Raw genomic sequence first — 25,680 nt, forward strand, 5'->3', positions numbered from 1 at the left:
TGATCAAGCGCTTTTTCAGCGTCGAGCGCTAAGAGGATCGCCGGAGTGGTCGTCTTCTGTGTTTTCTCGACAATGTGGGCCACCCGTCTGATGTTATCAGCAGTCTGTCTCCCAGCCACAAACCCGGTCTGGTCCTGGTGGATCAGCGAAGGTAAGTACTTTTCCAACCGCCTGGCCAATATTTTAGGGTATATTTTCGCCTCTGTGTTTATGAGGACAATGGGCCGATACGATGTACACTCTTCAGGATCCTTACCTGCCTTGTGTATGAGTGTTATTTTTGCTTCCTCAATAGATGGGGTTATACCGCCTCTGGACCCAAATGAATTGAATAGTTGTGTTAGGTGTGGAACTAACAGATGGGAGTAGAGTTTATAAAACGACGCAGGGTAGCCATCTGGGCCCGGGGCTTTACCACGGGGAAGAGCCGCAATAGTTGCTCTCACCTCATCTTCCGTGATGTCTCGGCCTAACTCTCTCCTCTCATCCCGGACAGCCGCGGAAGGGGAAGGGCCCCAAGGAAATCCCCTCTGTGGTCCCAGTGCCGGATTCTGCAAAGAGTATAGTTCTTCATAAAACTCCGCTAACCTCCCCTTAATCTCTTCTGTCCGAGTGAGTCCCCCCCCCCCCCCTTATCCCTCATGGCCACAATAACATTCTGTTCCCTGTTCCCCCTCAGTAGACGCGCCAGGAGTGAGTCGCCTTATTGGCCTTCGCATGGAATCTTTGACTAACCCTAAGCATAACCGCTTTGGCCTTTTTGGTCCTTAGAATTCTCAACTGGCCCTCTGCTGCCCTATACTCCTTGTACACCTTTCTACTGGGGTTCTCCTCCATACGCACTCTGGCGGCCTCAACTTCACCTTCCAACTGTGCCTCTAGTCCCCTCAGTAATCTATTTCTCTCCGCTTGCACAGCGATTAATTCCCCTCTCAGGGTAGTTTTGAACGCACCCCACCTGATCTCTAAGCTCGTATCCCATCTTTCATTAATAGGCATCACACAAAATTGTAATAAATTGCTCCTAAAATAAATTACCACATGTAAGTCCTTATTAAACTCCTCTCAGCAAATCTGAATGTTCAGAATGCAGTCAATATCTACAGGTATGGAATGCATAACCGATATTCTGATTTCAGAAGGAGCCAGTGAACAACAGAAAGTACTTCTCTACATTCAAGAAACAGAAATGCAATTTTCCACCAAATGTCTTTCAATAGGACATTCCAACCTAAATAAAACACAATACACACAGTGAAAGCTCAAACATGGAACATGTTATCATATCTGTAGAGAATAAGCGTTCTCTATAACAATGTGCCGAATGCCAGCTTACCATTAAAATACTTCAAATATCTATTTACAGTACAAAAATAAAATATTAAATCAATCCTGCCATATTCATTATTATAGATTAATTTTAAATTATACAATCAATCATAAAATGCAAAATTGAACCACGTTAAATTTACGAACATGTTTTATGTAATCATCATTAAATGAGCCCGTTTTACTTCACCACCACAACTCCAAAACCTGTATTGCTACTAGCACTATGTGCCAATAGCCATATGGACCTCAGGCAGGAGAGGTAATTATCGTAGCGGATAATGAGTCTTTCTTCACTTATGTCCAGAGGTGAAATGATGCCTCCCTTAGTCTATCCGACTGAATTACCTCTGGACAGTAATGAGAATTCTGTAATGTTACAAGCGGCTGGATGTCAGCTGCACAAACATCTTTTCTGTAAATAGATCGGAAAGTATTTCCTTAAAACTTTGAGGAATATAAACATACTTTTCATACCACTATAAAATAGTTGAAAATAAACTTTTTGAATCTTTCAGATGTCATTGTTAGGGAGAATTCTCAGAAATGTGCTAATTCCCTTCTACCTTAGAGACTCCCAGCTCTTTTGCTGGACTTTAGGACTTTTAATTTCTAACCTGGAGAGAGTGAGGCCTTTTTTTCAACCTCTCGTGTATTTTATTATGATTTCTTTTAACTTTGGAGTCTTACAAACTCCATAGACATCATCTTTACATTGTGACACAAAGCACCTTCAGTGCAGTGGCACAGGGAAGTCTTAGATTTCCCACAGGTTTAAATACCTTCTCTTGGTGAAACTACTGTTTCCAAGAGCAGTAAAGTAAAATTGACTACCTACATTTTGTAACTTTCTAGACCCAGCACACACTATCTTACCATAGGGTGCTGGAGGGGTTACTTAGTATCCCCTTTGCCTAGTTTCTCAAGTAACATTTTTATGTTACCCTTTCTACAATTAATGGCTGGTGGGAGTGGATTACTTTTTGCTACCATTGTGTGTTTTTACCGCGGGCTGCGTTCACAGCTGCAGTAAAGCACCCACATGTGCCCATTTTGTCAAAATGGCCCCGGTCTTCTTTTTCTCCATTTCTTGTTGGAAAGGTTCTTCTTGAGATTTACTTGCGCGCCAAACTAGGTGCCCTCTCTTTGCCCATTTTATCTTTGGTGGGATTCATGAGTGAAGCCCGCCTCTGGCTCCAGTATGTCTGACAGGGGCAGGAAGTGAGGGAGGTGCCCGAAACTCTGTGTGCTTAATACCCTTGGTTACAGGAAGGCACCCAAAGGTGTTTGGCCGGCTGGCTTTCCGGCAAGGACAGCCACCCTGCTGTGTGATTCACAGCTAGGCTGGAATGAATGGGAGAAACCTGCATAAAAGGCCAAGCTTTTTGGCTTGGAAGGCAGAGTCAACCACTGGACGAAGGAATCCAAAGAACTTGTAAAAGACGCCTGCTGCAACTCCTGGACCGCTGGTTTGCCCGGTGAGCTCCGAATTCACCTCGACTAGAGAAGCCCTGCAACGACGACTTCTCCCCTTGAGTTAGTGGGACCAATCAACTCCAAAGTAAGCCTTTCTAGACATCCTCTTAGAGATGGCTGTACTTCCACTGCTGCTGCTGGAACCGAAGTGCCAGGGACAGGAACACCAGATTTTGTGCGTTACTTTTAAGTCGGACCCGAGCACCAGGAAGATCCTCCAGACTTCCCTGAAGCTGGACTGACCAAGCCTGAACAACCTCACAGAGTGCTGGATCCTAGATGCGAGGAAAGTCCAGAGTGGTATCCGAGAACTGCGATGCTGCTATTTGCTGTCAGACGTGAGGAGCTGATACACTGAAGAACTGCTGAATCGAAGTTTGCCCATTACTGCCATTGACCTTCCCAGTGCAGAGCAGGGGTCCCCAGCGGTCCTCCCTTTTGTCCCCAAGACTGAGGCTCAGGAACAACAGGGTCTGCAGAGCTGTACAGGAATAGGAGCCAGCTGGAACAAGTTCTTCTAACAAGGGGTATGGTAAAGCCTAAGAGAGCTTACCTCTTGTTGTGTAGTCTTGCTTGCTCTCAATTGGACCTGTCTTGGTTATCTTGCAGAGTTGCTATAGCTTTGCTCCTCACAAGCATCCCAGCTTGTGGCCCTTCAAGTGTTCTATCTTCTACAAACTTTTCTAAAAACATTGGGAAGGACTTTTTACCTACCTGCAAAGAAGATCTTCAGCTCTCCTAGACATTGTGCAATTACCATTGGCTGCCCTGGCTCCAAGAGTGACTCTTCTTTACCTCCGACTTTGTGCTTTGGCTTTTCACCCAGGACAGGGTTAATTTTACTGTTCATTGGAAGGTTTCAAAAGTACTTACCAGTTTGTGAATTATTTGTTAACCTTTGTTTCATTCCTCTCTGCTATATTTTACACCAAACTCAGTATTGCTCTAAATGTACCAGTGAAAAAGCAATGTCCACAGTGTCCTAGCTATTTAAGTCACCTGAGGGTGTAGTAAGTGTTTGTGCGCCATTCCCCAATGAGTATCATCTGAGGGTGTTTTGATGTGCATTATAAGTGTTATATATATTACTCCCTTCTGAAAAGGGTTTATACAACTGACTGTGAAATAAATTAATTATTTTTTATCAAGAAACCTTGTGCGTAAGAGTTTATTTGGATACTTGTCACTGTGAATATCTGTCTAACTGCCCTACTGCTCACACTGACCCCTTTCTTGAGATAAGCATGGCTGCTCAGCCACTCTACCAACCTGTGTAGTTCAGACTTATACCAAAGGTTGGGTCCCTATTTCCAGGAGGTCAGGCTTATAGTAGTGCATACAATCTTGGCTAACACTCATCTTAACAGGTGTGGGTCAGACAGCATCTTAAATATTAATTGCTATATTTAAATCAATATTTAATTATCCAGGGATATCAAAAAATGTTTGTCTTTTATGTGAAATTGTGTTATAAATGATGGTTTATCTATAACGGATCTTGTTCAGGCTGGGCTACCCCTATTGGGGTGGGACGAATCCTGATTAACATTTGTCTAGAGGGGTTCCCAGTGCAACGCCAGAGATTGCAATCTTCCAGCCATCAACCTTTAAGTTTGGGACGGGTATGCCCATGCGTGGTTCCCGAGCCTGTTGTGCATAGAGCCCATAGCCACTCCTCGCTGGCAATGCCCAATAAGGCTGAAACATGTCTGGGGCGGCTTGTGGTCTTGTACATAATGGTATGCGACCCAGCAGTTCTGCCTGAACTGCCCTTTTTGGCGTGGGTACAAGCCTGATTTGCATTTGGTCTTTCCCCTTTTGTAGGGGCTTGGCAGGCGAAGGACGATGGTCTGGAGAGTTTCCCAGAGTAATGCCAGAGGTTAAGATTAGTTCTAAACCTTCCAGCCATCACCTCTTTCGTTTTGCTTAGTCTCCCCAAGTGGGACAGGTATGCCCAGATTGGGACTCATGCCTGCTGAGCGCAGAGACCCAAACTACTCATCCAACAAGTCCAAAACATGTCTGAGGATGCTTGCAGTGGCATGGCTGGCTTTATAACAATGGTCTGGTGGTTGCAATACCATTGATAATGGTTACTTCAAAATCTCCCAGGCCCGATCTCAAGCTTTGAGAAGAATTTCATGCGCCAGGATTTTACCCGCCCATTACTGGGCACCCATTCATTGGTGAACTGGCATTTACTGGAGAGCTTCAGATCGGATTATAAATTGTATGGAACATTACAACTCATTATTTTAAAAAAAGTTCACAGGGAGAACCCCTATGAAACACCTTCAATGGTCCGGACTCACTTTGCGTGGGCAAATTCAGGAATATATATATGTTTCTCCACTTGAAGAATTCCCCATCTGCCAGTCATTCTGATTGGCAACCAGCCCAGGGGCTGCAGAGTCATGCAGATAACGCGTGTATGCCTGCCACTGCCTTAAAGGACCACATCATTGACTTCCCCTGGTGTAGCAGAGTACCATCCACAGACACATTTGACTGTACCTGGGTCTTGGTTGCTTACTTGTCAATGCCCTGCATTCAGATTTCCAAAAGCCACAGGCTTGCCCAATACCTCCTCTACCTGCTTCTGCAAGGTGTTGCTATCCTGCCCACTGATGTAATGTGGCTAGGTCTAATCTAGCATTACACCAGACATTTGGGTGGCCTCTTGATGCTAGTGATGCCAGCAAACCCCGCCTATGGAAAGCTGCATTTCCAGGTAAGTTGCTGAACCGAATAGACACCCTTCAAATCAAAGCCCAGATCTGGCCACCTCGACTGATCTTGGCTTTCCAAATTTGTAAACGTTTGGTAGGTGAAGAATGACTATCTGGGGGTTGGCCAGAGCAATGCCAGATTGGTTAAGGTTCTTTCTAAACTTTCCAGCCATCCCCTCTTCTGTTTTGCTTCACCTCTGCTGTATTACACTCTGCCCGCCAACCCTAATCAGGTATCCTCTGGGCGTTGCTCACGGGTAGAGAACCTGCGGTCAGAAGCAAAAAAACACTGCTCAGCAGCAGGATTCATGCTGGGCAGAAAACCTCCTCTCCATAAGGTCTCGGCGACCCAGGGATTTGCCACCTGCTACAGGAGCAAACACAAGTAGCGACCAGGGCAGCCTTTCAAGCTTCATGATCTGGACTATTTTTGTCTTGTGTGTAGTCCTGTGGCATTTGAGCATTATCACATGATTTCAGCTTGTCCCAAAATGCATTTTTTTTTAAACTTTCGTCTGCACTTTACTGTGCTCTCCAACCACCTACCTTTCACCCTCAATACTCAGAACCGCTATTTTTGAGTGTCTCGACCCCATGACTTTTCACTCTTGCCCTTTTGACTCTTGCACCTGCCCACCCAATCCCGAACCTGCTCACCATTCTACAGTCCACGTATACTATGCTCATCACTCACAAACTGTGCACTTACCTCCCAGCACAGACTACATACCAGACACACCTCTTCGCACACTTGCTCTCAGGGAAGACCTCTGTAGTAGGAAACAAAGCGGGATACCTACACCTGGTGGTCCCTTCTGGATACACACATCCCCAAGTACCCCTGCCACAACTCAACTAGAAGCATACCAGAATACAGAGAGCGGGTTCTTCCAGTCTGCACTCATCATCAACACTCAGGTTTACCATCTTGCCCCGCCCATCTATTCACTTGCAGGGCCAGGCACCAGGAGGCCACCAATTTGTGCTATACACGACCACTTTATATTTCTTTACAATTAATGGCTCTACATTTCCAATTCAAGTTTATCTTTCAGTTATAATGTCCCCGCTTTCTTACTTCCCCCCGTCATCAGGTAATACATTACCAAGTACAGACTGGGCCCTCTTTTTGCCCCCATAGCACAGTGTCCGAAGATTGCCCGGTTTCCTAACACAAGTGTAGGAAGTTGACCCTCGTGGGCAATGTGAGAAGTTAGTGGTGATGAGCAAAGTGAGGATCAGGCATTGGTGGACTGTCTGTGAAGTTGGTATGTGGGTAGATGACGCTATTGGGCAATATTAAGAGCTAGTACTGGTGGGCAGAAATGGCACTGATGGGCATTGTGTGGAGCTGCAACTGATGAGAAGTGTGAGGATCTGGCACTTTGTTGCTTCGATTGCTAGGCAGTGTGAAGCTGGCACTGGCAGAGGGAGGATGAGGAGCTGGTACTGGTGAAAAGTGAGCTCTGCTAACATTGGCGGGATGTGTAAGCAGCTGGCATCGGCGGGCAATGTGGGGATCTTGTAGCTGTGTACAGTGAGCCGAGATGCTATTGGTAAGTCGTGTGATGAGTCCGCTTTGGTGGACATTGTGAGAAGGGGACACTGGTGGGCAGAGGAGCTGGGACTGGTGCATAGTATGAGAGAAGGTGCGGAGGTTGTACAAGTGCGAGACATGGTCACACCCTGAAGGACTTTGAACCTGAGTCATTTTTACAATGCAGCATTCTTTAGCACTGTAAACAAAACTCTGAAGCACATGGAAGGTGTGTGTTCGACAAGTGAATAAGGATTGGTCAATTGTGGTTCTCTCTCCTCAGGGAACAGGCACGTCATTATTGTATGCATCGCCTGTGCCGTGTATCACAATGTTTCACACTATATAGAGAGTACATGTTCTTCTATAATGGCCAAGTCTGTGAGGGGTGGGCAATGGTGATATTCTCTCCACAGGAACCGGCACATGGTTACTGTATGCAGTGACTGTGCCATGGCCAGGCATGCCAATGTAAGACAAAAGAGGGAAAGGCAATCTATATCGGCCCAGTGTGTGAGGTGCGGGTCGGCCTTGGGCAACGGTGTTTCCCTCTCCGTAGGAACCGATACATCGTTACTGTGTGCATTGCCTGTGCTACGGCCCAGGGATCCAAAACAGGGGTAAGTGTTGGGCTTACCATCAGCTTCGTGACCAATGCGTGTAAGCTAGTGGGCACAGGTTCAAAACCAGACTCTGCCTGGCTGGCACGCTAGGGTAGTTAACACAATGTGTACTACTACTGCTACTATAGTGAGTAATAGCACCACGTTTCATTTACAGGCATTCAGACAGTTCAGCGCATGGTGCACACTGTGTATAGGACCCAGCTCTTTGTTCTGAAAGCGTGACTCCCCCTCCCGCCCCCCAAGGCGGGGTACCCCTGCCCCTGGTGCCAGGCTCACCTGGGGCCGCCATCTCGCCGTGTCCCTCGCCGCCTCTGCGCTCGCCCAGGCGCGCTTTATCGAGTGGGTGGCAGCGGTGAACACAACGCCTTCTTCTCCAGAAGGGTCAGGTGGTCGGCAGAAAAACCTGAACAGTGTAAAAGGAGAGAGAGGAGCAGGAAGTGTATGACGCCTGAATAACAGGACAGCAAAGGCAACTTTCCAAGGAGGAGGCGGGAGTATGTGGCAAGCGCTGTGGACGGACACCTGACTCACGGATACGCGTTGCCGGAAGCATGTCCACAGAACAGGCTCACATTGCCAGGAGATTGCGTTATAAGCCTGGAAGTGTCATAGTGCGGGGTAGCTGTGCAGGTGTGTCACAGTGTCACATGGAAAGGAACGACCCACATTTTTCCATTCCGCCCCACCCTCCTAACTGGTCATCATCTACAATAACAAAGAGACCCACGACAGGTAAGGTGGTAAATTCGGCCGCAAGCTTTATACCAACCAAATAAAAAATACAGAAATTATATAAACAAGTTGGGGAACATGGGATCAGGTGAACGGTGATCCTGCTCCAATGTAGGGCCAACTCGAGGCTGATCCCTGCTGCCTTTCCAAACAAAGCTCACGACTTTCATAGAGCCGTGTCACACTTTATCTTTACCACTTATTACCGTACAAGTTCATTCAACTTTCTTTTGCATTGCCTCTTGACGAGGCGTTAGCTCCGTGTCGCATTTTCAGCCCTTCTTCAAGACTTTTGGACCCTTTTACTTTTGCCTCTTTGCGAGGCGATTTGGGCTGTTTTTGTTGTGTACCCGTGCGCTTGTTCACACTGGAGCCGTACACCGTGCAACTAGGGAAGATGGTCTGAAGGAGGGCTGTCCCGCCTGCCCTAGATAAAGGCCATATACGGCCTGAGGGCAGGAAGCACTTCTTCTACTATAAAGGAAAGGTGTCCTCCCATCCGTCCGGATGGGAAGGGGGGGGGTTAGACCTTGCTGTCAGGGGCAGGGTCCACCTGTTTAACAGGTGTGTGTTAGTGGCCACAGCCACCTTTTGCCAGACCCAGGCGCCCAGTAGTCTAGATTGCCTTTGTCTTTCCCCTCCCAAGCACCTCCCGCACACCTAGGTGGCAAAGGAAATGCGCCTTCTGGTGTTGCCCATTCCCTTGTGGGGACTGGGAATCTCCCTTCCTACATGCCCTCCTCCCACCTTATGTCTTTGGGTCTTCTAACTCTGGGGCCCATGGGGAAAAAGCATAGAAGTGTTATAGTGCGGGGAAGCTGTGCATGTGTGTCAGATAAAAAGGAACGACCCACATTATTCCGGTCCACCCCACCCTCCTAACTGGTCATCATGTACAATAATAAAGCGACCCATGACAGGTAAGGTCGAAAATTCGGCCACAAGATTTATTAGACAATAAGCTATAAAAAATAAAAAAAATCAACCAAAAAAACAGAAATGATATAAACAATCTGGGGAACATGGGATCAGGTGAGCAGAGACCGTGCTCCAATGTAGGGCCAACTCAAGGCTGATCTCTGCCGCCACCATGAAGGGGTATACAGCTCCTCAGGCACCCACAAAATGTGCCCCATGTACACCCCCTTTGAGCCAAAGTCCCAAAAATATTACTTGTAAAAATCTCCATTCCTTCTATAGACAGATGTACCCTGTCGTTGAGGAGTAATTCATTGTTATTTAATGTAATGGACCCGTGTTTGATGAACTTGAGGCCTGTGTATGTGCAAACATTCCCTAATGCCTTGTTGAACTTTATTAGATTCTGCTCCTTGCCAAGGTTGTCTGGGCAGGATTTCAGACATCATGACCTCGGCCTGTTTCCAGCATTGTGCAATCCTCGAGCGAGGTGTATATTCCTGTCAAAAGTGACTTTCTACCCACTGTGTCGGATCATTACCCCCAAGGTGTATTATCAGGAAATCAGGAGTTGGGGCGCTGACCCCAATAGGTCAGCTAGATTGTCGTGTAGATGTCCTCCAGCCATCTCATTGCTCTCGCCACAAAGGAGTGGCCCACAATCCAAGCTGCTTTAAATGGAGGTCTCCCTGTGGCATGAAAAAAGGGTGGGGGGGGATCTGTTTTCCTAATGTATTTTTTATACACGCCATATTTCCAACCCTCAATTCCTTTTATAGCTTTCTCCTCTATGCCTCCCATCCAGGCTGAGGTTGCTGCCCCAATCCTGAAGGAGTGTGACCCAAATTCTGCCAGGTCCCACCCCACCACCCTTATCACCTTTTTCATTACTGTCCTTAGCTGGAACCTGCTGAGGATTGTGCCATTTTTATGTCTGAAGAGTTGGCCCCCCGCCCCTGAGCGTTTGCAAAGAAAAGCTCTGGAGTTGCAAATGGGGCAGTATTTTGTGTCATCCATGCAATTGAGGTTAATAATTCTCCCCTTCCTCGTTGATCCATTTTGGATCTGCTAAGTTTAATAGCCATGCATTCTTTCCCCAAATTAATGTCCGACTCCGCTAGACCCTCCTCAGAAAGTGTATTTTTTAATGCCATTTCACCAATCCTAAAAGCCCCGAAATAGTTTAATGTGAAAACCGCCCCAAATAAAGCTGTTTCATAAGTATCGTTGCATTCCTTGTGCAGGATATCTATTACGTCTTTTAATTTCCCAAAGTTTAGGGGGCGCTTAGTGTCCTTTTTTGACCCTTCTAGTTTTGCTCAACCTTTCAAGGCATATCGTGTCAGTGCGCTGGGTGTGAGGTCCATACCCCCTGCCAATTTACTATAGTAAGCCTCTGCCGCCAAATGGGAAGATGCTCATGCCTTATTCTTGTTCTGCCTGAAGGCCCATTCCATAAAATCATTCACATGGTTTGCCTGTATTTCTCCGATTAGTTCTCTCCCAAATTCCTTGAGCCATTTGCTGTACAGTTTTGCTGTTTTTTGGGCCAATGTATTTTTTGCCAGCTCCTCCAGAATGCCTGCGGGATCACCTGTTGGTGTTCGATGATGTGATTTTTTGCCTGCAGCACCCGTGCCTTAGGTGCGCTCATGTGCAGGATTTTGCCTTGGACCTCCTTTCTTTCTGGGAGGCTGTGCAGAAATTTGTTTCACTCCATGATTGCCCACTTCTCTTGGTACTGCAGTCTTCTGCGCCTCCGCCCAGGGGTTTAATACTCTGAAAGTGTGAAACTGAAAACGAGACAGTGCGTCAGCAGTGTCATTTCCCTTGCCGGTAATGTGCCATGCCTTAATTACAAAGTTGCATTTCAGCGTATTTTTGGTTATTTCCCTCAGAGCATTTAGTACCAATTTGCAGGATGTGGAGCCTTTGTTTAATACGTGCACCACTTCTAAGTTGTCAGACCAAGTGACTAGCTTGGTGTTGTTCAGGTCGTCCTCCCATATGCAAATTGCCATCCATATGAGGAAAATTTCAAGCAATGTGATATTTCTGGTCCAACCTCGTTCTCGCCAACTGGTTGGCCAGTGGCCAGAGCACCATTTGTTGCCAAAGCATATACCAAAGCCCTTACCCCCGGAAGCATCAGTGAACAAGACCCTTCTTTCATTGTTATTTGTGGGCATACACCAAATGACTTTACCATTACATTTTTTGAGGAAGTCTTCCCATATTTCTAAATCCTTCTGGATTGTGTCTCCTCACCTTATGTGGTGGTGTGGTTTTGTTGCCCCTCTCATTTTCATCTCTAAACCTATGCGGCATAATCCTGGTTGCAAAGTTTAGTTTTCCTGCCAGTGACTGGATTTCTTTCAGTGTCGCTTCTTCCTGGAGTTTCCTGGTTGCTTCACGAAGAACGTCCACCTTTTGTTTAGGTATGCGACAGTCTCCCTTTTGGGAATCAATTTCAATTCCTAAGAAAGACAGGTCTTGTGTCAGCCTACTGTTTCTTCCCCGGCCAGCGGGACTCCTATGCTTTCCATGATTTCGCTGAATTTGTTGATAGCTGTTCTGCACTGTTTGGACCCTTCTGGGCATGTGAAGAAGAAATCATCTAAGTAATGGACCACTCGAAGCCCAGGAATTGCCCTTTTTAGGGTCCATTATAGGAAAGTACTTATTTGTTAGAAATAAGCACATGAATTTGTGCAGCCCATAGGAAGGCATTTATCAAAGTAAAACTGTCAAAGTGAAAACAGAGCCACTGGTAGGCACGCTCGTGTAACTGCAACAGCCTAAAAGCTGACTGAATGTCTGCTTTCGCCATTAGTGCATTCTGCCCTGTTAACCTTACTAAGTCAACTGGATCTTGGAAACTGCTGTAGGAGAATGCTGCTTCTGTGGCAGGGATACCATCATTAAATGAGCTGGATAAGACAAGTGATGTATCATTCTAAATTCACCTCTTTCTTTCTTGGGCACCAGCCCTAATGGCGAGCATATCAATTCTCTAAAAATAATTCTCTGTTGCTGCCTGGTTGCTGACTGCCCTCCTGATCGTTTTAAGTCTCTGCTCTGGACGTTGCTGCTGTTTGTTGTTAAAGTTCACCATCCGTTTTTAAACTTTTTTGACAATGGTTCCTGTTCTGGTTTGTCCAAGTGTCAGTCTAGAAATCTAATTTGAGACCACAAACGCATATTGGTGGCCGTGGGCCAACCGTCTTATGCACGATACGACAGAATATAGGTTTTCGAGTTTTCCAATGAACGGCCATTTTCATATAACAAGAATCGCCACATTTTGTTTTTTAACCATTGCTCATTGCTTTCTGTTCCTATTGCTTCGCAGTATATTTTCCGCTTACACTGCTCGACTGTGGAACATTGTTGTCTGTATATGAAAAGGACAAGGTCACAGGGCCAAGAGGATAACAAGAGTTTCGCTGAAACACAAACTGTCATATTCCATAGAAGGAGATGGTCATTGTGGCGCCGTTGGTCCCAATCACGGGTGGCGGCCATTTTTTCTCCCAAGATGGCGGCGCCGTCCGAGGGAGGTGTTCCAGTCTTGCAAGAGTTGCGGGCTGTGGAGGCTCCTCCTCCTCAGCAGAGATCCGGATATCTTACGGCAGGCACAACGCTCGAGTGCGTTGCTACTCTTCCCAGTCAGCGCTTCGTAAGTTCGTCCCTAGGCTTACCACTATTTGTATTCTCATTTTCTTCTTACTAAACCTTCTTCTGTCTCTGTTTGTATAGAAGCCTTCTTGTTGCACTCCAAAGACAGAGATTCCGCTTCCTAAACTCTATTTACGAGTTCCAGTGCTGATCAAAACAGATCCCTCTCCTTTCTTCGGCAACCGCTTCCATTCACACCAGGTTGGACCGTTTACACACCTTGATTCGAGTCAGCTGTTTCACTCACTTCCCAGCCACATTGTTCATAAGGCTTTTTGCTTCGATTCAAATCTGCTGCCAGGTACCCTTCTCTCCTTCTCTTCTCGTTATTTAGAACTACCTGCCCGCCCTTCCTCCCTTCTAGTCTCCTCACGTTTTCTTTTATATATATTAGGCTCCCGAAGTTACATCGCGTTATCCATGAGTCATCACTCTCAACGTTCCACAGATGAAATCCGAACGGATGCAATCATGAGGCAATATAGATCTCTATCCTCTTTATACTGGTAACTATTAGGCTACTGACATCCGCTCCTACTCTGTGTTAAGCACATACTTACCTTTCTCTAATCTGTGCCTTTCTTATTTTTCTTTACGGAACCTGCATCCAGACACCTGGAAATGTGTTAAAGACTTGCCCTCACCTGCTCCCAGAGAAGACTTCCAACAACTGAGGCGGACAGGGTTTTCTTCCCCAGAGGGTTTCCCTGGGGAGTTCACTCCTTCCTGGTGTAAACTATCACGGGATAGAAGGGGATTCCCCCGGGGGGGCTTCTCAAATTCCACCCGTCCAGGCTACAGGATCAGGTCAGTGGGTGCATGTTTATAGGGAAACATAATTATAACTGGAAACGAAAGATACTGAACAGAATCATTACACAAACGTAGGCAGCGCCAGGAAGAATGCCCGGCTCCCTCCTTAATGTAGCCTTGAAGCAGAGCTGCAGGGCATTTAATCATTTCACAGTTGCCAGCCAGTCTCGTTATATGGTAGAATATGTTAGAATAATACCGCTAAAGGCTTGAATTATGCTTTCTAACGGCCCCCTTTGCTGAGCCCGGTAAGAGCATTTCGGCTCCCAGGACACGAATAGCACCTGATAGATAGCAATGTCTGGAATGCAACTCCCTCTGTATGTAGTTCGCTTACAAGAACAGAAGCGCCGTGTTCTATTCAATAACCGAAAGATGCCTACGCACTCACAAATTGCAAATTGTTACTAGAATAGATGGTTGAAGGTGTCATAGTGGTCGGAGATGTCCATCATCACACCAAGTTCAAAGAAACCCAATGAAGAGGGGTGTTATACATGTCATAGCTGATTGTTTGATATGCATTTTGTATATATGTAACTGATGTACGTAATTCACTCTCTTGTGTCCCTCGAGGTCTAGAGATACACGTCGCGGGGCGTGAGACTGAGTTGGCCAACTGAGACTTTTGCTTTGCAATAAAACCCTAGCTTTGGGAATACAACCTCGTGTCTGGCGTCTCTATCGTGTGTGGTGACCCGCCTTGTTTCCATAGACGTCAGGGTCCCCTAGGGGCCCCTTTCAAGATGGCGCCCGAATAGGGGCCCTCCCCCACTTGTTCCTTCGCGTAACGTTATAATTGAGAAAGGCAGAGAACGGCGAGGACGGGACGATCGAGCCGGGATCAAGAGGTGTTTGGGGCGCCCTGTAAAAGTGATGAGACTCCTTTTCAGATCTGCACACATCTGATCCCTGATCGACGTGCCTGGCTAGAGAACAAGGAGGAGGCGAGGGTCCCGAAACGAGGCGGAAGCCAAGAAACGCAGACACAACGTCCTTTGGTGCGTCAGTATACAGACGACTTGATTTATCAGGTGAGTCATTCCCCGATTCAAAGCATCCTGATATTGGTTGAGAGTTGACTTTGCAAAATCAAATGCCCTAGGTAAGGTTGATTAACCAAAGGGAAGGTTGAAACATGCCTGGGGTATTGTCCACCTTAGCGGGGTTTTTCCGCTGTGTTAGACAATATTTGGAAAATGGCCAAATTGTACCACCTGGGGGAACGCCGGCGTATGAGATGTATGTGAAGTATGGAGTGGGTGCGATAATATTCTGTGAGACTTGGCATAGGTAAACCAGAAAGCAACAAGACCATCAGTGGCCGATTAATGGTAGTTTTGAGATGGCGAGGATAGACAACTTGGAAAGGGTGTTGATAAGAAAGAAAGCGCGTCCTGCAGCATTTGAAACTATTAAAGACTGGAGAAAGGAAGCAATGCTCCGATTTAAAAGCAGAGCAAAGCATGCGCGCAGGCATAAATCAAAAGGTGAGGTAGCGGAAGAAAAAAAAGAGGAGGAGTGGACTGAGAGTCTAAGAAGGGCAGGCAGGCGTGACCAGTTGAATACAGAAAAGATATCCCCACAACGAGAATTACACATGACAGATGAATTGATAGAAAATATATTGACCCATACAAAACAAGGCCCACGATCAGAAGTAAGACCAGATACGTCAGTAGCTATTGCCCAGACCCCGCCCGTAGCTCAAGCTCCCCCTCCGGTAGCTCAAGCCCTCCCACAGCCACAGACCGCGCACGTAACACTTCCTTCTAGCCAACCAGGCCCACAACAGACACTCGCTGTTCCCATTGTCCCATCCGCACCTCCCGCTTTAGACACAGACTCGGTACCGTCCTTTCCTCCCGGGGTTGAAGTTGAAACCACGGGGGCAAGAGGCGGGACTGACCAACGGCAGTGCACGAGGGTAACCCGCAGCGCAATCAGCAAGGAAAGGAAGGTGGAATTGCAGCAACAGGCAGAGATGTATATAGACGGGAATGATGGGACGGCAACATTGGCTTCGATATATGACTTTCGTAGAAGCAACGAAAGACAGGCAGTGTTGGAATGCATGGGTGAATATTTGGTGGGAAGATGGAAACAGCTAATTGGGAAATTACCACCGCAGCGATTGTTAGATTTGAATGCATTAGCACGCTGTAGGGAGAGGGATGAAGAAGTAAGAGAACATGTGTATAGGCTTTTTCAGTTTAGAGGTGAATTAGATAATGATTACGTAGAAATGTTTACTGCACCTGCCAAAATGTTTACTGCACCTACGTACAGGAGTAGGGATATCGGGAGACCTGGGAAGGGGGAAAAGGGGTTGCATAATAAACGACGGCAGTTACCATCGCCGGGGCAGAAGGAGATGGTGAATGAATTATCGTTGCTAAAACAGGTGGGGGCAGACTTGAAGGAATGTCTAATTAGGACAAGGGTATTAATGCAGCAAGTAGTAGGACATAATAGAGGGCGAGGGAACGCACAAGTAAGGAGTAGTTCGAATATGCATGGGGGAACAGTGGGGCCGAATCAGTGTGCATATTGTAAAGAGGAAGGACATTGGCGAGCGCAATGCCCGCATCTACAGAATAGAAATGGGTCTGGTCAGAGGAGACAGCATAGAGGACACCCAGGAGCGGATGGACCAAATAGGAATAGTATGCAGCAGCATCATAATAATGGAGGTAATCAAAACCAAGGCCAAAACCAAAATGCCCCAAACCAGAGTCAGGGACAGCAAAATCAACAATATGGAAATCAGAGTGGGGGAAATAGAGGGAAGAGTGGAAATGTTTTCGATACACAGCCAAACACGTATTACAGTAATAGTAATGATTACACATCGGACAATGTGTTATTTCCCCAATAGGACAGCCCAGGACAGGGGTCGGAACCAGTGTCTATTCCCGTGAATCAGAAAGGACCCTACGTGGAAATGAGAGTCGGGAATGAGGAACACCGCTTTCTTGTAGATACAGGAGCACAGAAGTGTTCAATAGACCATCACTTGGTTCCGAATATACCACTGTCAGGGCAAAAGAATATTTCCGTAGTCATAAACCCAGTGTCCAAACCAGTACCAGTTACCATAGGACCATTTACCGAACATTGTCCTTTCTTTCTAACAGAAAATTGTGGAGAAAATTTGTTGGGATTAAATTTGTTGAAAAAACTAGGTTCTGTTATACATTACACGGCAGACGGAGTGTTTCTAACGATATGGCCACACGATGCCCCTGTGTCAGAATTCATGTCCGAAGCGCTACCAGGGGAACTAAGTAAAGTACCAACCTGTATATGGGCAATGCATGACAATGATGTGGGATTTTTAAAGATAGAGCCAGTAAAGATTATTTTAAAAGAAGGTGTTACCCTACCGCGAATACCCCAATACAAAATTTCGGTTGAAGGTGAGAAAGGATTGAAGAGTATGGTTACTGATTTGGTGAAATTAGGGGTAATAGAGGAAATCACAGGCAGTACATGTAACAGCCCGATCCTTCCGGTTTATAAAAAAGGAGGTAATGAGGTACCATACCGTTTCATAATTGATCTACGCGGATTGAATAAGGTAGTACATCCGCAATTTCCTCTAGTGCCAGACGTCACTACAATATTGACAATGATACCTGTTTCAGCAGAATATTTTAGTGTAATAGATTTGAAGAACGCATTCTTTAGTATTCCAGTGGACAAGGACAGTAGATACTTGTTCGCGTTCACATTTGGAGGACGATCATTTACATTTACACGGATTCCGCAAGGTTATACGGAAAGTCCAAGTATTTACAGTAGAACATTAAAAGAACAACTAGACATGCTGGAATTACCCATGGGTTGTGTACTTTTGCAATACATAGACGATTTATTGTTAGCTGCAGACACAGAGGAGATTTGTAAAGAAAGCACTGTATTACTACTGTCACACCTAGCGGCACATGGCCATAAAGCTAGTTTGAAGAAATTTCAGTATAATCGAAAGGAGGTAGTTTACTTGGGCTACCTACTTTCGAAAGGTGGGAGAAGACTAACGCCAGAACGCATAGAAAGTATTTTTTGTATGCCTATTCCAAAGACACAAAAAGGAGTCAGAGCCATAATAGGCATGGCTTCATATTGCCGACAATGGATTGGTAATTTTGCGTTGATTGTGAAACCATTAGTGAATTTGACTAGAAAAGATGCGGTTATGCCTTTGCAGTGGGATGAGGAATGTCAGAGAGCATTTGATGGATTGAAAACGGCATTATGCTCGGCTTCAGTTTTGGGTACGCCGAACTATAAAAACATTTTCAGACTATTTGTGTGTGAAAGTGAAGGATGTGCATTGGCGGTTTTGACACAGGAACAAGGTGGAAGAAATAGGCTGTGCGGCTATTTTTCTTCTGCGATGGAGCCTGTAGCGCGTGCACTACCACGATGTTTGCAATCTGTCGCGGCAGCTGCTGCGTCAGTGAAACAAACGGAAGGGATGGTATTGGAGCACACTTTAATTCTGATGGTGACACATGCCATAGACGTTATATTAAATAGGACACAGACGCAACACCTCATCTCTGCTAGATTGACAAGATATGAGATTATCTTGTTCGCGCCCCATATCCAAATTATGAGGTGTAGCGCTTTGAATCCTGCAGAATTAATGCCATTCACCATAAAAGAAATTGGGGAGAATGAATCACCCCCCCACGATTGCTTAATGGTCACTGAGGAAGAAACCAAGGGGAGAGTTGATTTAAGTGATATTCCACAGAAAGAGCCGGATGGAGAGTTATTTTGTGACGGCTCATGTTTTAAATTATCAGATGGCACGACAACTGCCGCATAGGCTATCACTACCCTAGAAAGAGTTGTAGAAAGTAAAAGAATCCCCTATAATTCAGCACAAGCCGAGGAAATAATAGTAGCAACCAGAGCCTGCGAGATTTCTGAAAATTTGAATGTGAATATATATACTGATAGTCAGTACACGTTTGGAGTGGTTCATAACTTTGGACGACTCTGGGCTGAGAGATGGTTTCTGACATCACATGGTGCCAGAATTCAACACGGCCCTTTGATTGTACGATTGCTGTCTGCACTCACGTTTCCAAAGCGCCTAGCAATAGTGAAATGCGAGGCACATAAAAAAGTAACATGCAAAATAGGAGAGGGAAACGCGTTTGCAGACAGGATTGCGAAACAAACTGCCACTGATTTGAATACCAAGATGATGACGGATCAGACAGAGGAAGTACCCTTTATGATAGAAGATGGAGTTGCGACTGTCAAAGAAATGCAGGCCGAGGCTACGGCCGATGAAATACAGGGATGGGCAGAGGGATCTGCTGAGTTGGATTTGGAGGGTTGTTGGGTGGATAAGGGAACTAGAAACTGGATGTTGCCAAATTCATATGTGACTGCAATGGTCACAATGGCCCACAGCCCTACGCACATCTGTGCCAAGAAAATGATACAGCACCTTTCTACAGTATGGCAGAATGCAAACATAAAAAGGAATGCAGAGAGGTTGGTGCAGAACTGTATCACGTGTTTACAACACAATGTAGGAAAGGGAACAGTGACACCAACAGGCAGTTTTGGCCCGCCCTTCATGCCGTTTGAGGTAGTTCATTTTGATTTCATAGAAATGGAAAGGTGCCAAAACTTAAAATACGTCTTGTGGTAATCTGTGCATTCAGTAAGTGGGTGGAGGCATATCCTTTAAAAGACTGCACAGCGATGACTACGGCAAAAGTAATGTTGAAGGAGTATTTTTCCAGATTTGGCTTGCCCCGTGTCCTATGGTCCGATAATGGACCACATTTTGTGGGTGCAGTGGTGTTACAGATATGTGCAGGTCTCCAGATTGATAAGAGATTCCATAGTTCAAGGCATCCGAGTTCTGCCGGTCTTGTGGAGAGGCACATCGGGATTCTTAAATCAAAGATTAGCAAGATTCGTGCGGGAAGCAAGTTGAGTTGGGTGGATGCATTACCAATAGCACTATTATGCATGCGTACGTCTGTACAGGCTAAAACTGGGCTCTCCCCATACAAGATCATAATGGGGAGGCCGGCAAATGTTTGGTGTGCACCTCAGCCAAAACGACTTTCTGAGTGACGGAACATCCTGTGCTTAGTACTTATCGTGGCCTTTTAATGCAGAAATTGCGTTTGATTCATCAGCAGGTGCAGGAGGCATTACCCGTGCGGTATACCGGTCCGGGGCATGCGCTGGAGCCAGGATACTGGGTGCTGCTAAAAAACTTGAAAAGAAAGTCATCATTAGCACTCAGGTGGCGCGGGCCCCATCAAGTACTTTTGGCGACGCAGACGGCAATACGGGTGGATGGAAGGAAGTCGTGGATCCATGCTACCCATGCCAAGAAGATTCCAACTGCACTGAAAGTCTTGCCTGACACTGATGACCGGAAAGAGACAGCGGTCGCAGAAACGAAAGAAACTGTTGCCAGTGTGCAGCCACCTGATCTGCCAAAACGAGAAGTGAAACTCGAAACAAAGCATGAGACGATTGCCAAAGAGGGGGAAGGGCAAAGAGTGCCCCAACGTTGCCCAGCAGAATCGACATCACTGCTGACCGATGTGAAATCTGCCTTGCAGATACCAGCAAAACCAAATCGTGTACCCCTTTGGCGCCCACCAGCACTTGCCAGCACGCCAAAAAATGGATCTCCATCATTGGCGCGGCGCACACCAGCTCCTGCAGTAGCGCCACAGGCTGACTTCAAGCCTGAATCTGAAAGTGCACCGGCACTGTTCACGGATCATACGATACCAGGAGCAAGGCGATACAACCTGCGGCCTCGGAAGACAAAGTGATCCGCATTCTTTTTCTTTTGGTGTTTATATCCACCTCTGGTTCAGCTCATGGACGGAGAAGGAACCAGGGGTGTAGAGGAGAGAAGTGTGAGAATTGTGCAAGTCAGACAATTCAAGACTCGCGGCTCCTCGGTGCGATCATAAAAGTACATGTGTCCGGAACCAGAGCGGACAAGCTGGGCGCACATGATACTGAGGCGATAACTGATCAAAGGTCCTCTGAGCAGTATAAGAAGGGACAAGTGATCTCGCCTAAAAACGAATAATCGAATCCAGGCTAAAAAAAAAAAAAAGGAAAGGCAAAACTGAATTTTGAGAAATCCATTGAACTTATAAGACATCAGAGCAAACGCGACGAAGAGAGATATCCACAACAAACTGTCATAAGGAAGAAGGACGAGAAACAGCCTCCTCCTGCACCACCACCGCTGAGAATGAGTCAGTTGTAAAGACTATAAGTTTAAGAAAAACACATGGTAAAACAAATTGTATGCTGACACTAACGATAATAATGTGCTTTATGAGCGTGGTAGCACCAATATCGACAGCCCTAATATTATGGTGGGTAGAAACAATACACCCATTAGAAATGTTTTTACCAATAATTAATATATCCACTACTGAAAGCCCGGTTCAGGTGATCACTTATACCCTACCCCCAATGGAAGAAAAACACAGGGAAGGTTTTACGAATAACACCTTACTTCTGATAATGAACATGACACATGCAATCCTGAAGAAAACAAACTGCTGGGTATGTGCCCATTTACCATAGCATGCTGGGAAAGGAATAGGGTGGTATGTGCAGCTATTACCATTAAGTTCTGCATGTAGTGCATCTTTAGGTGCAATGTTCTATGGGAAATGGAATGAGAGTAATACGGGTCAATTAGACAGAACCAACATGAATGAGTTTGAGGAGATAATAATGAAGCCTGTGGGTTGTTCCATTTTCCATAAAGCACAAGTAATAGCCCCACAGCCCACGAGGAAAAGCACACGAAATATAACACGACAAAATAGACGAGATAGATTGTCCCTGCCAGAAAAAACATATGTAATGACGTTCCATGTAAGAACAGAAGGGAACAAAGATGCGATTCCCCCATCTTACATGGTGAATTATAGCCCAAGAACTGTCCCTTTTTGCCTAAAAAAGAAAGGATCTTTTTCAGTCGGAACATATACTGGTTGTATGAATACAGTGGTACTAAAATGGGAAATAGAACCAGTATACGTAGGTGATCCAGTTTATTTTATATGTGGAGAGAAAGCAAACCTTGGTTGCCCAGAAACTGGGGAGGTACATTATCTCGGGCTATTGTTCCCAGGAGTATTCCTCTTGGAAACAGCAGCCATGGCCAAATTATCCAGAACTAGAGTCAGAAGGACTGACGTAGGTGTTTTAATAGCAACTGATGTAGCGAAATCATTCATTGCATTTTTAGGACAGACAGTGAACTCCTATAATATAAGGCAACTGTCCAGAATTCTAAAGAATACAATAAACACAACAACAGATATATTATTTAACATGACGCTGGAAGAAAGAGGAATCAGGTTAATGACGCTGCAAAATAGAATGGCTCTCGATGTAATCCTGGGTGATCGTGGGGGAATTTGCAAAATAGTGGGATCAGCATGTTGCGTTTATGTCGACGACTACTCCCCCACGATCTTGGAAGCAATAAAGAAAATGCACGTTCTAAGTTCTGAACTCCTCACGAGAGAAGGGAGCTGGGAAATAGGATCTTGGTTTTGGGGAATACTACGATCTTGGGGATGGATGCGGATCTCAATATTAGCAGTGGTGTTCCGAATATTCCTAACGGGTTGTTGTTGTATACATTGTTTACCCATAGTTTCTGCAGAGGTAACTGAGGGATGTACGAAAGGATGGATGCAAATGATAAAAAAGAAAAAACAACCTCATGATCGAACTTGCCCAGACCCAAATGAGATGAGAGTAATGAAAGAGTTGATGGCAATAGATATTAATGAAGACAATGATGACCACGATAGCATGCGAGACTCAGACATAAGTACTTCAGATTCATCATCATTAGAGGAGGTTTCAATAAATAGATGAGACGTTTGGCATACGGCCAAAGGAGGGTTTGTCAGTCTAGAAATCTAATTTGAGACCGCAAACGCATTTTGGTGACCGTGGGCCAACCGTCTCATGCACGATACGACAGAATATAGGTTTTTCGAGTTTTCCAATGAACGGCCATTTTCATGTAACAAGAATCGCCATTTTGTTTTCTAACCATTGCTCATTGCTTTCTGTTCCTATTGCTTCACAGTATATTTTCCGCTTACACTGCTCGACTGTGGAACATTGTTGTCTATATATGAAAAGGACAAGGTCACAGGGCCGAGAGGATAACAAGAGTTTCGCTGAAACAAAAACGTAGGCAGCACCAGGAAGAATGCCCTGCTCCCTCCTTAATGTAGCCTTGAAGCAGAGCCGCAGGGCATTTAATTATTTCACAGCTGCCAGCCAGTCTCGTTATATGGTAGAATATGTTAGAATAATACCGCTAAAGGCTTGAATTATGCTTTTCTAACGGCCCCCCTTTGCTGAGCCCGCTAAGAGCATGTTGGCTCCCAGGACACGAATAGCACCTGATAGATAGCAAGGTCTGGAATGCAACTCCCTCTGTGTGTAGTTCGCCTCCAAGAACAGAAGCGCCGTGTTCTATTCAATAACCGAAAGATGCCTACGCACTCACAAATTGCAAATTGTTACTAGAATAGATGTTTGAAGGTGTCATAGTGGTCGGAGATGTCCATCATCACACCAAGTTCAAAGAAACCCAATGAAGAGGGGTGTTATACATGTCATAGCTGATTGTTTGATATGCATTTTCTATATATGTAACTGATGTACGTAATTCACTCTCTTGCGTCCCTCGAGGTCTAGAGATGCACGTCGCGGGGCGTGAGACCGAGTTGGCCAACTGAGACTTTTGCTTTGCAATAAAACCCTAGCTTTGGGAATACAACCTTGTGTCTGTCGTCTCTATCGTGTGTGGTGACCCGCCTTGTTTCCATAGACGTCAGGGTCCCCTAGGGGCCCCTTTCACAAGGAGGAGGCGCCTGCAACTTCCTTGACAGCTGCCGTGCCTCTCAGATCTGCTGTTGTGTAGCAGCTGATTACGCTGTTGCGCGCCCTGTGCCTCTCAGATAAATTGAGCCACAGCAGCTGAATGCCCATGTTGTGGGCTGTGTGCCTCCAGATAAGGTTGGATGCACCTGCTGCTTTCGCCGTATCGAGCCGTGTGCCGGTGGCCTGCCCCTTTAAGAAAAGTAGTTGCTGCTCATGCCTCAGAAGCGTCAAGCAATTTCGTTGTCTCACGCCACGCCTCTCTGCGCTTCTCTGTGAGGCGCCTGCTGCTCTGCTGTGATGGCTGTGGCTGGTGTTCGCCGCCAGTGCTGGTGGCCACCTTCTTTACGCATTCCCCCGCTCAAAGGACCAGGAAAGAAGGCAGCAGCTGTGTGGCACATGTAAGAGGCATTCACCTGCTATGGCGTATCGCCGCGCCCCTTTGCTGCACTCTGCGAGGACACCGTTTGTTGTAGTTCTCCCCCGATTTTTCCTTCCACCAGCAAGCTCTGAGCAATAAGTGGCGTACGCGTTCACGGGTGGGGTACCGAGGGAGCCTTCTGAGTGCAAACCTCTGCAATGTATGACTTGTTGCTCGCAGCGTTCCACCACTCGTTCCTAGTTGGCGCCGGCCTCCTCCCCAGAGTTGTCCGCACAATGAGTCCTCCTCAGGAGAATGCAAAGCTGCTCCTTCACCGGTCTGCCTACAATGCACTCTGCTTTAAGAAAAATGCAATGCTTGTGTACCTGTGCAAGTGTTCATGCTGGAGCCATACACCATGTAACTAGGGAAGATGGTCTAAAGGAGGGCTGTCTTGCCTGCCCTAGATAAAGGCCAAAATCAGCTTGAGGGCAAGTAGCACTTCTTGCTACTACAAAGGACCAGTCCTCTCCCATCCGTCCGTATGGGTGGGGGCCTTAGATCTTCGTGTCAGGGGAAGGGACCACCTGTTTAACAGATGTGTGTTAGCTGCCGCAGCCACCTTTGACAGACCGAGGCACCCAGTAGTTTTGGCGCCTTGGTCTTTTCCCTCCTGAGCGCCTCTCTGCACACCTGGGTGCCAAAGGAAATGCGCCTTTTGGTTTTGCCCATTTCCTTGTGGGGGAGGGGGATCCTCCCTTCCTACATGCCCACCTCCCACCTTATGCCTCTGGGCCTTCTACCTCCGGGGCCCATAGGAATTACATGCAGGGATGGACTGCCCTGTACCAGGCTCTCACATGCACTCTGGGGGATAGTAGTCTTTTTTTAAGTTAAACTACACAAATTAGACTGAAGCACCCAACACAATAATTGTGTTCTTGCATAGCGCTCTGTGCTGACTCCAACCCCTCACCCTCCCGGTGTCTAAGCGCTGTAATAATAAATGGCCCTGTTTAAGGGTACTCAATGTAACGACCTTGGAAGGATACAGAGTTCAGCCTGCCTTGCCACAATATGTGAGAGGTGAGGTCAGTGCTTTTCCATCTCAGGGCTGGAAAAGTGACGCGCCAGTGGCAAAATTGACTCGAGGACTAAATGACAGGCAATGTTAATGTATTAGACAATTATAGGTAAAAGTGTTTGGGCACTAGGTGTTTCATTCCTCTTGCGCTACACTAGGGTACTTCCTAATGTTTTTATTTGAAACTATTAATTCTATATTTATGCTGCGAAATCATGGGTAGTGGAGCTGTTGCCCATACGTCTGTATACAATTGGGCTTAGTTGTGTTGCTCGATATCTCGCGCAAACAATATTTTTTCTTAAAGAAATTGATTCTGGAGCCGTTAATGCCGTCTATGGTGCCATCAGCTCCACTTGATATTTTTATTTAATGTCATTAGAAGTTCCCTTGCTTTTTTACACTGCACAGATGCAAATCAAACATTTAAATACCCATCTGCCGAAACCATTTTTTAA

At 46.1% G+C, this 25,680-nt stretch overlaps 1 protein-coding gene across 5 annotated transcripts in view; it reads right to left on the reverse strand.

Moving 5' to 3' along the window:
* LOC138566887 (phospholipid scramblase 3-like) overlaps window positions 1-25,680 on the reverse strand; it is a 300,635-nt gene that overhangs the window by 223,118 nt on the left and 51,837 nt on the right. For 3 of the 5 annotated variants that reach the window (XM_069644623.1, XM_069644616.1, XM_069644643.1), the window contains one exon: window positions 7,974-8,100. The exons of the other annotated variants lie outside the window; for them this stretch is intronic. In XM_069644623.1, the coding sequence (XP_069500724.1) occupies window positions 7,974-7,986 (13 nt within the window). In that variant the 5' untranslated portion in view covers window positions 7,987-8,100. The remainder of the gene's footprint in view (window positions 1-7,973; window positions 8,101-25,680) is intronic. 5 annotated transcript variants of the gene reach the window in all.

Source organism: Ambystoma mexicanum, chromosome 1p (assembly GCF_040938575.1).
Source record: "Ambystoma mexicanum isolate Mex_15411 chromosome 1p, UKY_AmexF1_1, whole genome shotgun sequence".
NCBI lineage: Eukaryota > Metazoa > Chordata > Amphibia > Caudata > Ambystomatidae > Ambystoma > Ambystoma mexicanum.